Source organism: Triplophysa rosa, linkage group LG14 (genome assembly GCF_024868665.1).
Source record: "Triplophysa rosa linkage group LG14, Trosa_1v2, whole genome shotgun sequence".
NCBI classification, from domain to species: domain Eukaryota; kingdom Metazoa; phylum Chordata; class Actinopteri; order Cypriniformes; family Nemacheilidae; genus Triplophysa; species Triplophysa rosa.
Window position 1 is genome coordinate 4,659,883 of NC_079903.1, and position 16,995 is coordinate 4,676,877.

Genomic DNA, 16,995 nt, shown 5'->3' on the forward strand with positions numbered 1-16,995 from the left:
AGATTCTCCTCAAGCTCAGGAAACATCTCCACATTACCTTGTTCAACTCGCTCTGCCCATCTTTCCAGCTTTTTTATAAATGCGCCCACTTTGTCATTCATTGTCTGGATATTTGTGTTTGGCCCTTATAATGATAAATTAAGCATGTTAAACTTTTCAAAAACACATGCCAAATACGCAACATTTTGACAACCAAGCTGGATCTGTCAGGCAGTGGCCGAATTCCAATTTCGAGTCTTTCAAAACTGAGTGCACTTCTTCGCGCAGTTCAAAAAGACGTCCGAGTGCCTTCCCTCGTGATAACCACCAGACTTCGGTGTGAAACATCTCATTGCAAAGTGTGGCTAGTAGTCTGCTGTTTACTGGACGAGATTTAATGTGATTTACGATTTTAATTGCACATTTCAAAACATTGTTAAGTTCCGAATCAAGTGTTTTGCTAGCAAGAGACTCGCGGTGTATGATGCAGTGTGTAAACTTCACGTGAGGAGCCACTTCTAAAACCTTTGCCTTGAGTCCCTTGTTTTTTCCTGCCATTGCACCAGCACCATCAGTACATACACCAACACAATTATCCCATGAAAGTCCCATCTGTTTTATTTTGGTGTCCAGTTTGGTGAAAATGTCACTGCCTGTACAAGTCCCCTCGAGTGCCGAGCAGAAGAGCATATCCTCATGTAGTTTTTAGTCAAATGTGTATCTGATGAACGCCAGCAACTGAGCAGAATTAGACACATCAGCAGATTCATCGACCTGTAGCGAATATTTTTTACATTTATCCTTTCAATCAATTGACTATGTCGTTTGCGATATCATGTATACGGCGAGCGACTGTATCATTCGACAATGGAACAGTCATAAGCTCATTTGCTATTTTCTCACCATTCATGGCCCGACACATGGCCACAGCAGCGGGCTTTATTAGGGTTTCCACGATTGTGTGTGGCTTTTTGGTCTGCGCGATTAAGTACGCCACCTCATATGACGCCGCCAGAGCATTAGAATTCATTTTGGCTTGTTGTGCCATCATGTCTTTTTGACCCTGTAATTCCTTTTCTTTTCGGCGAAAAAGGTCTATAGGCTTTTCAATAAAAGAAGGATGTTTTGTCATTAAAAAGCATTAAAAGCCACATCTTTTATATAGGCAATGGAAATGAAAACAACAGTGAGGTTAAAGTGGAGTTTAACCTCCTCATTGGTAACTGAAATAAACATGTGCAGAAATAAAACTACTTCATGCTACTTTGTTAGGTACTTATAAAGCTTGTTAATCGACGTCACGCCGCGTTCAGAGGTGGACAGTAACTAAGTAAATTTACTAAGTAAATTTTACGATAATTATTTTACATTTTTACATAATTATCGTAAAAATGAAAACGGCACCTGTTTTACTGCAGCGGAAGAAATCCAGATGCCATTCACAACGCCAGAGCGCCGTCTTCACTTTATCAACGCAACGCTCGGCTTCTGTAAAAATGAATTGAAAAGTAGGCTGTATTTTGTAAAATCGTTATGTATTGAAAATTCTTTATCCACAAATGTAAATGGTATTGCAAAAAATTATGTACTTTAAATTTTAATATAGAAATAGGTCACTAGAATATATAGTACATATAATAATAGTAAAAATGTATAGAATTGTTATGTTTAACCATTTTATTTAATGTAAATAAATACTGTATTTCCATTATTCAAGAAATTGCAATAAAAAGGAATTAAAATCACAGGTGCGGTGCAGGTGCAACAGAAAAAGTGAAGCAAATTCAATTATGTATAAATCATGAACATACGACAATCCCGTATAGTAGCTCTCTAATATAGTTTTATTGCAAAAAGCTAATAAAACTTTAACTTTTGTTTTAACTTTTAATAAACTTCACATAAACTCATGCAAACAAATGTAGACAAAGTCATATGTGGGAGCAAAAATACTGGGATAATTAAGTATTAAAATGATCTACTAGTACATTCTCAGTCATAAAAAAGCCTTATATTAAAGTGAGTATAGTTTAAATGAACCAATGCTACTGGCTTTGTTTTCCAGATAGAGGGCAAATAAGAAACAATCCGTTTGGCTTGACACTTAATTGGGCAGTTCAGTTTCATAAAATTTCGCATGCAGTGCTCATTAGAGTTTTGTGACATGGCTTTTGTGTATGTTTCTCATAGCATTCAGTTGTAGTGATATTAGATAAATCATATACGTTATGTCTTGGATTTTACTGTAATTAAATTTTGCACAAATCTGTGTGTTCTGCTATTCCTCTTGATAAACCCTGATCGGCGTAGCTTGTGATGTGCTTCAGAAAAAAATGCTGTGTTTTTAATGAGATCTACTGTAGGTTTCTGTTTAAATTGGTCTCACAGACACGCTTGCGGGTGTATAAGCCTATAATGAAGGTTCTGTCCGCTCTGTCAGAAAATCTTTAAATTGTAGAAATACCACCATTATGCAAAAGGACACCAGAGAGCGTTCCTTATTTTATATTGATAAATTTATTGTATTAAATTCTTTCAGGTTATAGGACTGATTGATTGTTACAGAAACGCTGTGAATAAATGTGTTCTGAGTTTATGATTGTCTATCAGCGGAATAGAAACAGCAAAGTATAGATGAGCTTTTTCATGTTGACTAACGTTTCCACGGTTTACAATGTTTACATCTCACGCTGAGATGTTTCCTTTTCTAAATTTCTGACGGACACCATTTATAAAGAAATGTGATTTTCAGTTCTTGGAGATGTTATACATGCACTGGGTTTTGTCAGGTGTATTTTAGGAACTCTGACCACAGTGTCTCTCTCTGTTTGTCTCTCTCGCTGTCAGGTCTCTGTCTGGACGAATAGTTGGAGGAGTTTGGTGGTTCTTCACTCTGATCATCATCTCCTCCTACACGGCAAACCTGGCCGCCTTCCTCACCGTGGAGAGGATGGTGTCACCTATCGAGAGTGCAGAAGATCTCGCCAAGCAGACAGAAATCGCATACGGAACCCTCGATTCCGGTTCCACTAAAGAGTTCTTTAGGGTGAGGTTTTATCATTGTTTTTCTAACATGAATATGCACACCTTAAAGAACACTAATTCAGACTGAAGATCTGTTCCAGGTCTGTGTGATGGTACAGATTTGTCTAAACCTGTATATTGTTATTGTGATATCAGATAACTCACACAGTGATATAAGATTTTGGTCAAACCATCCACCCCTAATTTGATTTCTTTCTGGACATAAACCAGAGTTTATGTGTTGGGATCAGAGTTTGGTTTGAGGGTCAAACAGACATGACTGGCATGGACATGCAGTTCAGCCGTCACGGTAATAGATCTGAGATTGAATCGGACTCCAATGTAGAACAGAGTTAAACCTGCACTGCCATCTACATAGAGAACCTGTCTGCAGCCTGGCGAGGGAGTAAAAAGCAATTTGCTGAGACAGCAAGAAAGAGAGAGAGAGATGGAGGAGGAGAAAAAGAAAGACAGATATGTGGATGAGAGACGGGTGATATTAGAGAGAAGGTGTTAATGAAATAAGCTCTTTCTCTCTGTCGTCAATGCACTCCATTTATTTTCTACTTCTCTATCAACCTGTCTCACTCTCTCAATTTTACTTGCTCAGTCTGTTTTTTAGCTGTCTCTCACCCTGTCTCACTCTCTTCGTCATACTTTCTCAGTCTGTTTTTTGACCTGTCTCACACCCTCTCACTCTGTCTCACCCTCTTTATCATACTTTCTCAGTGTGTTTTTTGAGCTGTCTCACACCCTTTCACCCTGTCTCACTCTCTTCAACATACTTTCTCAGTCTGTTTTTTGAGCTGTCTCACACCCTCTCACCCTGTCTCACTCTCTTCGTCATACTTTCTCAGTCTGTTTTTTGAGCTGTCTCACACCCTCTCACTCTGTCTCACCCTCTTTATCATACTTTCTCAGTCTGTTTTTGAGCTGTCTCACACCCTTTCACCCTGTCTCACTCTCTTCATAATACTTTCTCAGTCTGTTTTTTGAGCTGTCTCACACCCTCTCACCCTGTCTCACTCTCTTCGTCATACTTTCTCAGTCTGTTTTTTGAGCTGTCTCACACCCTCTCACTCTGTCTCACCCTCTTTATCATACTTTCTCAGTCTGTTTTTGAGCTGTCTCACACCCTTTCACCCTGTCTCACTCTCTTCATCATACTTTCTCAGTCTGTTTTTTGAGCTGTCTCACACCCTCTCACCCTGTCTCACCCTCTTCATCATACTTTCTCAGTCTGCTTTTTGACAGCCTTTTTTGAGCTGTCTCACACCCTCTCACCCTGTCTCACTCTGTCCATTATACTTTCTCAGTCAGTTTTTTTAGCTGTCTTGCACTCTCTCACACTGTCTCACCCTCTTTATCATACTTTCTCAGTCTGCTTTTTGACAGCCTTTTTTGAGCTGTCTCACACCCTCTCACCCTGTCTCACTCTATCCATCATACTTTCTCAGTCTGTTTTTTAGCTGTCTCGCAACCTTTCACCCTGTCTCACTCTCTCCACCACACTTTCTCAGTCTGCTTTTTGACAGCCTTTTTTGAGCTGTCTCACACCCTCTCACCCTGTCTCACTCTATCCATTATACTTTCTCAGTCAGTTTTTTTAGCTGTCTCGCACCCTTTCACTCGGTCTCACTCTCTCCACCATACTTTCTCAGTCTGTTTTTTGAGCTGTCTCACACCCTTTCACCCTGTCTCACTTCCGCCATTATACTTTCTCAGTCAGTTTTTAGCTGTCTCACACCCTTTCACCCTGTCTCACTCTCTTCATCATACTTTCTCAGTCAGTTTTTTTAGCTGTCTCGCACCCTTTCACCCTGTCTCACTCTCTCCACCATACTTTCTCAGTCTGCTTTTTGACAGCCTTTTTTGAGCTGTCTCACACCCTCTCACCCTGTCTCACTCTCCCCTTTATACTTTCTATCCGTCATACTTTCTCAGTCTGTTTTTTGAGCTGTCTCACACCCTCTCACCCTGTCTCACTCTCTCCACCATACTTTCTCAGTCTGCTTTTTGACAGCTTTTTCAGCTTTCCAAAACCCTCTCACCCTGTCTCACTCTATCCATTATACTTTCTCAGTCTGTTTTTTAGCTGCCTCACACCCTTTCACCCTGTCTCACTCTCTTCATCATACTTTCTAAGTCTGCTTTTTGACAGCCTTTTTTGAGCTGTCTCACACCCTCTCACCCTGTCTCACTCTATCCATTGTACTTTCTCAGTCAGTTTTTTTAGCTGTCTCGCACCCTTTCACTCGGTCTCACTCTCTCCACCATACTTTCTCAGTCTGTTTTTTTAGCTGCCTCACACCCTTTCACCCTGTCTCACTCTCTTCATCATACTTTCTAAGTCTGCTTTTTGACAGCCTTTTTTGAGCTGTCTCACACCCTCTCACCCTGTCTCACTCTATCCATTATACTTTCTCAGTCAGTTTTTTTAGCTGTCTCGCACCCTTTCACTCGGTCTCACTCTCTCCACCATACTTTCTCAGTCTGTTTTTTGAGCTGTCTCACACCCTTTCACCCTGTCTCACTTCCGCCATTATACTTTCTCAGTCAGTTTTTAGCTGTCTCACGCCCTTTCACCCTGTCTCACTCTCTTCATCATACTTTCTCAGTCAGTTTTTTTAGCTGTCTCGCACCCTTTCACCCTGTCTCACTCTCTCCACCATACTTTCTCAGTCTGCTTTTTGACAGCCTTTTTTGAGCTGTCTCACACCCTCTCACCCTGTCTCACTCTCCCCTTTATACTTTCTATCCGTCATACTTTCTCAGTCTGTTTTTTGAGCTGTCTCACACCCTCTCACCCTGTCTCACTCTCTCCACCATACTTTCTCAGTCTGCTTTTTGACAGCTTTTTCAGCTTTCCAAAACCCTCTCACCCTGTCTCACTCTATCCATTATACTTTCTCAGTCTGTTTTTTAGCTGCCTCACACCCTTTCACCCTGTCTCACTCTCTTCATCATACTTTCTAAGTCTGCTTTTTGACAGCCTTTTTTGAGCTGTCTCACACCCTCTCACCCTGTCTCACTCTATCCATTGTACTTTCTCAGTCAGTTTTTTTAGCTGTCTCGCACCCTTTCACTCGGTCTCACTCTCTCCACCATACTTTCTCAGTCTGTTTTTTTAGCTGCCTCACACCCTTTCACCCTGTCTCACTCTCTTCATCATACTTTCTCAGTCTGCTTTTTGACAGCCTTTTTTGAGCTGTCTCACACCCTCTCACCCTGTCTCACTCTATCCATTATACTTTCTCAGTCTGTTTTTTAGCTGTCTCGCACCCTTTCACCCTGTCTCACTCTCTCCATTATACTTTCTCAGTCAGTTTTTAGCTGTCTCGCACCCTTTCACCCTGTCTCACTCTATCCATCATACTTTCTCAGTCTGTTTTCTAGCTGTCTCGCACCCGTTCACCCTGTCTCAATCTCTCCATCATACTTTCTCAGTCCGTTTTTTTAGCTTTTTTAAGTTTTTTTAGTTCTGTACTTAAGTGTGAGGTTTGTTTGTCATATGTTTTCTTATCTGAGCGCTGGTTTGTTGAGGGTGTTTATTTGTCAGCGAATCTGATGTTTTAATTTTTGAATGTACCGCATAACAGCGCTGAGCCACAGACTGGACGTGACAAACATTATAATAAGGGCATCCGTCACGGTCCATTGCCTGTCTCTCACATGCTGCCTTAAACACACACACACATACACACACTATAGCTTCTGCGTAACGCAATCCCGTGTCATTCCCGTGTATGAAAGCCAAGTACAATAAACACTTCAGAAGACAATCACATCAGCTGTCATATCCCACAGAGCCAACACACAAACCTCTCATTTCAAACAGATTACAATCATCTGTATTTGCACTACTGCACACTTCAGGGCTCACTACATCCCACCACTGCGCATCACACTTCATCGACGATTATATGGTGAATTTGTCAATTTTGTGAAGCACTGTTTAATACGGGTCTCAATTTGTTTTTTTTATCTCCTGTATGTGTTTATCACTAACTATGTATATAGCTATAAATTGTAAATACTAAATGTACTGTGATTTTACACAGAGGTCACTAAAATAGTCCCGATTTTTCTGTCTTACTGTGTGTTATACTGCCCCTGCACCCTCTAGAGGTCAAAGATCGCAGTGTATGAAAAAATGTGGAGTTACATGAAGTCTGCCGAGCCCACCGTCTTCACCAAGACGACGGCCGAGGGCGTGGCCCGTGTGCGAAAGTCGAAGGGGAAGTACGCCTTCCTGCTGGAGTCGACCATGAACGAGTACACGGAGCAGCGCAAACCCTGCGACACCATGAAGGTCGGAGGGAATCTGGACTCCAAGGGATATGGGGTGGCCACACCCAAAGGATCGCAGTTAAGGTGGGTGGAGTATTATAACAACCAGCCAATCACAGAGCTGTTATAGTATTCCACCTACCCTGCTGTGCTTCTCTGTCTCTCTCTCTTCTGTCTCTTTCTCAGTTTCTGTTCTTTCTTGCTCTTTCTCTCACTGTCACACTCAGTAGTCTCTGCGGCACGGTGATATCTTCATGTTCCCATTTTCAGGTGCTGTTGTCACACAAAACCTGGGTCAGGACCTTCATCTCATGCGCCAATTTGGGGGTCACATAAAACGTTTAACATACACACCAGATACGGGAGAGATAAAATATTAGATTTCAATCGTTTTCAGACTTTTGATGATTTCCTGTTTATATCCTAGAGTTGTATGGCTTTGTGGCTTTAACTCTTGTTCTTTAGTTAAATAAAAGGCATGTTCACAGTTTTAACACATGTATATTTTGACACAAAAGCACCTGTATACTATAAGATATCACCATTTAAAACTGTCACAGAGAGTCCTGTGTGTCTATTTTGACTTTGTTTTTCCTCAGCAGAAGCAGCACACAGGTAACTGTTGCACGAATTGCCCAATATTTATATTTGTCAATACTTCTTTTCTCTTTTATTTTTTGCATACACTGCCATCATTCTGCCAGCATGTATTGGATAACCAACCAACCAACCAACCAAACATTTTTTGCATATGAAAGTATTCATCACTAACAATCAAATCTTTCAGTTTTCTATTCTTAAAGACAACATGAAATTGATCATATTAATTGACCATCATCTTTTATCAGTGTGCATAATTCTAAAGAAATCAAATGTTTTCAGTGGTTTATTAAACTACAGTGACTTCTAAACCCATATCTCTGCAAATGTAACCAAGGCCATGTGGGTGGAAAAAATAATATCTAATAATAAAATAGAAGCCATCTACAATCTTCACGGATCAAATAGAGCCTTATTCTGCCTTATTTCCCACTTAATATTCTGTTTCACAAAAGTATTAAAGTCAAATGTGTTGAGAATTGTTTCATTTTGTCTTTAATCTTGTATAAAGCTTAAATGAATTTTAACAGCTCTGAAATCTGTATTTTTTAAATGAGTGTTCTGATCCGTGGTCAGTTTCGGACCTGTGTGGACATTTAGTCTGACCACCTGATGTTGTGATGTCATCTGTCCCTCCAAACTCACACCAATAGACCCTTTCTCCCATGTGAGAGAAGACAACAAGAGCCAACAAAGTTGTAAACATGTGATTTCAAAATCACACGCATTTCATGCTTATAACATATAATTGATTGTTCTGTCTATTGTTGAAATTTGACTGTAAATGTTTTAGTAAATCCCCAATACCGAAATCTCAATATACAAATGTTATACAAAAGTGCACTAATTGTGCTGAACTTAAATTCTTTAAGATATCTCTTTAAAAGTTTAAAGACACCGCAATTTAACACCCTCGGAGAAGAAAGTGAGATGATGCTGAGATGTCAGATTAATGACGCAGCACACATGAGTCTCCACACAGAAATGAAAACTGCTCAGTGATTATGTTCGAGTAGACTACTGCTGTACCATGTAGCGCACACTGTGCACAAATACTGTACTGCATACTTCCTGCTGCTTTTTACAAATAAACAGTATCCAGTATGTTTAACATTGGCAAATCTAATTTGTCATCCAGATACTACATACAAGGGAAATTGACACACATACTGCATACTGATAAACAACACAAGTAGCATGAAGTATGCTATTTGAAACAGGAATAATCGTCCTAAAACAGGTGTTAAAACATGTCATTTGCGTTTCATGTCAACCTCAGATGATTTTCTTTCATCATTGGATAGCCCTATGGCCTGTGGTAACACAAGGGTATCTCTCTCTCTCTCTCTCTCTCTCTCTCATTTCTGTCTCTTATCTATTCTCTCTGATGTCAGTCAGACAGTTAGATCTCCACTACCGATTACTGAAATGGAGATGTGAAATCATTCTTCTGAACAATACAAGAAATATGAATTTGCTTTAATCTACCTTTGAAATATCTGTCAGATTTGTAATAGTCTTGGACAGGATACAAAATGTACTCAACCTGCAAGCACAATCGCAGATAATAAAAGATAATCATATTTTTATATTCAGTCTTTGTGATCGTTTGGGATACTGTTGATCCTCACTTGATGTCCAATGTAAAATTCCGAAAGCAGAATTGAGTTAGAGAGCGTTTCAGAAGCAATTCAGTCCACAAACACACACAGATTCCCGTGAAAGAAAGAAAATCAAAGCTGTTGTGTGTGGTGAGAGATCTGATCACAACAGAGAGAGAGAGAGAGGTTTCACATCAGTGCACACACACGCGTCTTTCTGCTTCCAGAAAGTGAGACATATAGTGTTTCTGTTCCAAATTTTACCTAGACAGCATCAAAGACACGCTGTGTTATGAATCGGTCACTTTAGGAAACAGTAAACGGGTTTGGAACAGAGCTGAAAATACAAGCCATTTCAATGCTTAACTGTCAAAGCATGTACAGAGAGAGAGAGTGTGTGTGTAAGTGCTCTATTAAATACAATCCTATTGCTGTGGCTCTTGAAAGCCTTTTAATAAATCAAAGAGAGCGTTTGACCTCCATTTACTCAGACAGACAGACAGATATTTTGACATTATATATTTTTTACTCTGTTAAAGGTCCAATATGTCATTTTTTTGTAGGATCTATTGACAGAAATGCAATATAATATAAATAACTATGTCTTCAGAGGTGTATAAAGACCTTACAGGTATGTTTTGATTACCTTAGAATGAGCTATTTGTATGTAAATACACCGCAGGTCCCCCTGCATGGAATTCGCCATGTTGTTTCTACAGTAGCCCTAAACGGACAAACTGCTCTACAGAGTGCGTTTCTTAAATAAGTTATCTCCTTCGGCAAAGAAGTGAAAACGTGACGACATCTTAGTTCTGTGTCAGCCACTAGTGCTTCGAGAGGGGGGCCGTTGGTTGCAATTCACATCCTCACCATTAGATGCTGCTAAATGTCATAAACTGGACCTTCAAAAACTGTGGATAGAACAAATGTTGTGTGCCTCTTACACAAATTTTACTTACAGTGTCTATATTTTAGTAGGTATATTATATTGCTGATTGTAAGTTGTTTCAATCTAAAACCGTGCGAAAGACCCAAACTCTTTTATTCTTTTTTCCAGCTGGTGTAATAATAAATGTAGTTGGTAATTTGCTCTCCCAGCAGTGGTGCACTTATTGAGCTCACTGTGTTTTAAAAATCCTTATTGGTCTTCATTCTCTAAAAGAGAAGAAAGCAGGTGTGTCGACTAAGAGAGAGAGAGAGAGAGAGAGAGAGAGAGAGAGAGAGAGAGATCCCACAAATACATTAATTAACTAAATCTGCCTACCACGATTCTCTCTTATTTTCTCTTTTCTGTTTGTTTGTTCGTTTCGTTTTGTGTTTGTCTAATGTGGGCCGCATGGCGGCCCGCTCTCATGTGATGTTTATGGTTTGTTGAAGAAATGCTGTAAACCTGGCCGTGTTAAAGCTGAATGAACAGGGCCTCTTGGACAAATTGAAAAATAAATGGTGGTACGACAAGGGCGAATGTGGCAGCGGGGGCGGGGACTCGAAGGTTAGCCACCAATGACACGCAGAGGAGTGGTAAAAAAACAAATGTGACGCAACAGAAACATCTGCCCTGATACGGCCGAGAGCAAGAGAGACGGCCAACTCGATCAGGAGCGACACGTGTGTTAAAAGAGAAACGGAGTGTTAAAGGAAGCAATTACTGTCAAAGCAGAAATATTTGCCGAAAGGTTTACACAGTATATGAGGAGCAGAACTGAGAGTGTTTAAGACCAAGTAGTTTCTGTAAGCTCGTACCAAAAGTTAAAAGAGTTCTCAGTCACTGCAGGTTTTATTAGAAAATAAAGCAAAATATCATCTTTTCGTTTTGTTTTATTTTGGCCCTCATCGTATCCTCCCAAACGTTTCCTTGAGCATGAACAGACGGTTGCATTCCGTGTGGTTTGCCAATAGTTCTGCATTAACAGTAATTGTTGTCGTGTTTTGCTAATGAAATCAGGGTGAATGTGTCTGTTGCCTGAAGCGATGGAGCGAGGTCTCATCCGTACGCCTGTGCCCCCATATCACACGCATGCACTCGATGGGACCTCGGCTCCGTCACTTCCCGTGTTACTGTGTGCCAAGTTGTATTGTCTAATAACATAAAATAACATGGCCTATGATGTTATTTATGTTATTCTCTCTGAGAAGAACGCCGGTAAACCTGGCAGTGTTGAAACTGAGTGAAGCAGGAGTGCTAGACAAACTCAAAAATAAATGGTGGTACGATAAAGGGGAGTGTGGACCCAAGGACTCGGGAAGTAAGGTCAGTTTCCGGACAGTTAAGAGCAATAATCGCAGCTCTGAAAGACACACATACTGGCAGAAATGAATGTGATGTGTTTTCAGAAGGACAGGGAGTGAAGGTGACAGCGTGTTATGATATTTAGCTGTCATCACGTATAGTTGCTGATCGGCCTGACCTTTAGTGAATTGTGATGTCACAGTACAACAGTAAACACAATGACAGAAAATTGTATTGTGACTCAATTAGAGACATTCAGAGGATGTAGAATTATGACAAGATAGCAATAGAAATCTGGAAAACAGTACTGTGATGAAGATATTAGCCAATGAGAAAAATCAATTTAATTTATTCATTTAGCAGATGCTTTTATCCAAAGGGACCCCAAAATAAGAGAGCATTTTAGTCAGTCTCATAGGTAGAAATCTTTGAAGAACATTTGATGCATTGTTAGTAAACAATGAATTTATGTAAAAAATCATTCCCAAGTTTTTGCCATATAAGGGCCATCGCATACATTTCTGATATACTATATAAAACTAAATATTATTTATACCCTAGTAAATCTGTATTACTTGTTTTGTTTAATAAAATGATGTTTAAAATCAGCAGGGGCCTGAAATTGATTTCTGATGATTCTTATATTATTCTTTAATGGAGTCTCTTTAAAGAAAATAATACACCCAAATATGAAAATTTTTATTAATTTACTCACCCATATGTCATCCCAGATGTACACTCAAAAAAATGATATGTTCAACTTAATTAACTTTTTTATGTCAACAGGTTCCACATAACTGGATTACGTTGAATTTAAGTAGCATCATCTATTTCAGTAAACTTAAGATACTTACATCAAGTTAATGCAATGTAGTTTAAGAGTTTAGATTAAGAGTCTTGTTTTTGTTTTATATCATTAACTTTTATAATAATTTAAAAAAATTGAAATTAAATTATGCTAACATGTACAGTATATTTTACATAAAACCAATATAAAATACCCAATTTTATCAATTACGTTATGTTATGAAGGCACTAAATATGTTTTGCATTAATTAGACATAATTTCATTTTTTTTCAATAACTATATATAGAGTTAAGAGAACTCAACAAGAGCTACAAATTATAAATATAAACGCCCACTACCTAAGCAAAGGCAACCCTTTTCTGAACAATGGTAAGCACAAAATTTAAAAATATAACAAACTCTGCAAAACCTTAACAATAAATGAACATTAAACACTTACAAGTGTTTCTTTTTACTGAAAAATGCATTAAATAACACTTATTTAAGAAAATAACTCTCAAAATGAAGTCATGCGCAAAGCATGCTGGGAAATATGAGTCCTCTGCCCAAATGTAACTATTTAATGTTAACACAACACATCTTCTTTATGTTGTCCCAACATGAATGGATTCAGTTATATGAATAAACATAAAAAATCAATCGTTCTGACCAGATTAGATTAGATTTGAACTTAAGTAAATTAAGTAAATTGGACAAGCAGCAAAAATCTTTTTTTTTTAGTGTATATGACCCTCATTATTAAGTTACACACAAATTATTTTAGAATAAAATGTAGTCATTTATTTGGTCAAGATGTGAAAGAAATGAGGTCGTTTACATTCTAAAAAATAATTCTGTGGGCTTAGTAAATATCACAGAAATAAACAGCTATATTAACTTAAATAATAAAATATTTTAAAATCAACAGATTTTTTTTGTGGGACATTAAAAAATCGATAAAAAAATCCAACAGTTAATTTCTCTAAAATGTATATATATTATTTAAGAAAAAAACGATTTAATTTACAAATTGTATTTTTAATATTTCACTTTTTGGTGAATTCTAATACAAATATTTTATTTACTCAGATTTACTTATTTTTTTTAGTTACATTTACTCAATTTTAACAGTATATTTAATTGATTTCACAGTTTTAAAATGTACTAAATTTTTTGAGTGTAAATTGTTTCACGTAAAATCACAGTTACATTTTTTTGAGTGATCATCTGGCATTGCATCATGGTGAATAAATATTGAATTATTTTAAAGTAGATCTGTCGCTCTTTACTTTTTATTAGATACACACTTTTACTGCTGCACTAAATGCTGCACTAGGCTCTGATTATAATTATTATATTTGTTTTATATTTCGAAAACTATATTGAAACTACATTTTTCTTATCATGCTTTGTTATATTTGACAGTCTAAACGGCATTGACTGAGTTTTATAGTTTATCACCAATAACAAAACACCGCAGTAATGTAAAATCAATGGCACCAGTAATTCCATCTGATTGCTATAGAAATACAATAGACTTTTATTCAACATTATTATCTTCCATAAATACATGCATAAATGTGTTCATCTTTAATACGTTGTTTTCTCCCCTTGCTTTCAGGACAAGAGCTCGCAGGCCCTGAGCCTGAGCAACGTGGCCGGAGTTTTCTACATCCTGGTGGGCGGCCTGGGTCTGGCTATGCTGGTGGCCCTGGTCGAGTTTTGCTATAAATCCCGCGCCGAGGCCAAGAAACTGAAGGTGGAATCGGCCGAACTGAATTTTAGCCCCGCCCCCAGCCCAACGCACAGTGTGCAGAACTTAGCGACTTATAGAGAGGGATACAACGTGTACGGCTCTGACGCAGTAAAGATATAGCGGTAGGACAGACAGACAGTCTGCTTGCGGTCACAGGGGTTCGCCTGAACGTCGTCCGTCATAGCTGCAGCAGACCTCTGCTATGTGCGACGGCTTCCCATCCTTCAGTTTACCAAACTTCATTTATTTACGTTTTTATTGGTTTGTTTTACGTGAACGGAAACCTTTCATTTCTGTTGCCTCTTTTTTTGTTGTTGGTTTGTTCCTTTCGTTCTGGAGTTGCCTTGAGTAAAACATTTTGGGATTTGCATATTTGGTTTGGTCTTCCTGGCTGCTGGTGTTTGTACCGTCGGCTTTCTGTTCCAGACACCTGCATTAAATCAAAGCCTTTAGCACAAGACCACACCTGCAGTACACACAACCTGTCATAATCCATTAGGATCTGAAACTAAGACCACACCAAACGTCTTAGTGCAGTATACTACAGTACAGTACGTCGATTTAAAAACACTTTATACTGGAATGCTGCTTAGATACGTATTCTTGAAAGATTCTCTGCTATAGACATGTGGTTCTCAACTGGTGTGTCCAAACCCCAAAATAATATGTTCTTAGAAAGCTAATAATAAAATACAGTACAACCTTAGTATAGTTATGACTGCATAGTAAACACTTCCCTTGTCTTCTGTTGACATCAAAGGCTGTGCATCCAGTCAGACTTGGTCACATAACAAAAAAACGAAATAAACATATGCATTTTCCTTACGCATGTCATGTTTATAATTTAGCTGAGGTAGACAGTTCATGGAAATATGAATACATTTAAAGGAATTATTTTCAGGACATTTTTGTTGTTTATTCTACAGTAAATTCTACACCGGTTGAAAACCACTGCTATAGACTGTTGCTAGTGTGTGTGCAGTAAGTTACTTTGTATGAGTAGAGCATTATAGATCAAATAACTTTTGGTTTAATGATGTTTCGTGACGTTTGCACGTTCGTTTGTTGTAAGCGACATCTTACAACAAACAAATCTATAATGCTGTACTAATACTTCAACACAAGTTTTATACCAGACTCAATCCTAACAGAAACATCAGCAGTATGAACATATAAAGTGTTGACTGTTATCCAATGTCATTTACAATTAGATCCCTGTTTATATAACTCCTGAACCAAGGGCAGCATGCTTGTGTTAGAAATGCAGATGTCTAGTCATGTTGTACTCTTGATATGTCCTCTGTATCTGTCTGTGGCGGCCTGCGATCCGTTGAGCTGCTCCTTGTTGCGTCCATGTGAATGTGTCTGGTGCGTTGTGATGTCACTGTGTCATGTGCATATTGTTTCCCGAGCGAGTTCTGTCTATTCTGACTCCGCCTCTCATCCCGCCCCCCTCTCTAGCTCACCTTCTCGGAAGCCATGAGAAACAAGGCCCGTTTGTCAATCACGGGCAGCCTGGGGGAGAACGGGCGCGTCCTGACGCCAGACTGCCCTAAGGCCATGCACTCCGGCCCCTCCTTCAGACATGGCCCCGCCCTCGCTGTGGTATCCTCCAACCTCCCATAGAAACCAAAAACTCACCTTGTGCCTTAAACCATCTTACCCCACTACTGGACTTCTGATTCACGCTACTGAGGATTTGTCCGCCAAACCGGAAATAAACATAAACTTGGACATTTTTTTCAGAAATTGTAAACGATTTTGGACCAATGGGACAACGTAACTACGGATGTTTGATATTGTGGGTGGAGCATCATTAAAGATCCATGACGCCTTATCCTAAATCCTGACTTCGGGGACAGACATCATCTCGTACAGACGAAATCATGTGGAAGACCAGTAAACTGTAAACATGAAGATCACGTGCATTCGATTTCCACACACCGTCCTTCCCTGATGGCGCCAACATCAGCAAACCTGCATTATATGTATTAACGCACTTGAATCTCACACACGAGTTTTAGAGAAAAAAATCTGTATTTATGCCATGGTCCACCATCACTAGCTGTAAGTACTAAACCGTATGTAGATATTCTCTCAGGAGCCATCGCAACCAGCGGGAAAACGTTCAAACATCTCATCCATGAGGCTTGCTTTTTGGACCGATGTAAATAGACCAGTAGAAAAGCTAAACACTCTTGTTTTATACGGCATCTTAGGTAATAATTCATTGCAATAATGATTATAAGAAGGCCTGACTTGTAATTACGAGATCTTTTATAAACACACGGTAGTATGTATAAAGAAGTAAATCTATATAACGGAGGGAAATCCTAAAGAAATGTGCGCGAGACCATGGCATCTGTTGTTTTGATAACTAATGTAAGGCAGTGTGCACATGTGTTTGTCTTTAATGAATGTCCAAACGTTTCACATGCACACAAACATGCTACGAGCATCGCACACGGGGGTCACACCGACTCCTGATTCTCACATCCCGTGTTTGCTTTCATTTTGCATTGTTTTGTTTTTCTCTTTGTACACATCAGCTCAAATAAAACAAACATTTATACAATAAATGAACATGATTGTTTTCTTTTAATTTCAGTTGAATTAAATATGTGTGTTGTGTGATTTAGGGGTTGTTTGTACTCATTTTCTTTTCTAAAAGTTTATTGAAGAATGTTTTTTTCCATATATATTTAAGGCTAGTTGAAATGAACCACAA

The 16,995-nt window shown here is 38.8% G+C and overlaps 1 protein-coding gene across 4 annotated transcripts in view; it reads left to right on the plus strand.

Moving 5' to 3' along the window:
• The window catches only part of gria4a (glutamate receptor, ionotropic, AMPA 4a), a 73,101-nt gene extending 56,257 nt beyond the window's left edge, over positions 1–16,844 (plus strand). The window contains exons 12-16 of one of the 4 annotated variants that reach the window (XR_008964273.1): positions 2,827–3,025; positions 7,130–7,377; positions 10,872–10,986; positions 11,631–11,745; positions 14,133–14,247. Coding sequence is in view for 3 of the 4 variants with exons in the window: in XM_057350627.1 (XP_057206610.1) it covers positions 2,827–3,025; positions 7,130–7,377; positions 10,872–10,986; positions 14,133–14,270; positions 15,729–15,893 (865 nt within the window). In the remaining variant the exon portion in view is untranslated. Of the gene's footprint in view, positions 1–2,826; positions 3,026–7,129; positions 7,378–10,871; positions 10,987–11,630; positions 11,746–14,132; positions 14,390–15,728 lie in introns of those variants that run through there. The other 3 variants (XM_057350627.1, XM_057350628.1, XM_057350629.1) reach the window with 3 other exon arrangements.
• Positions 16,845–16,995: the final 151 nt, after the last annotated feature.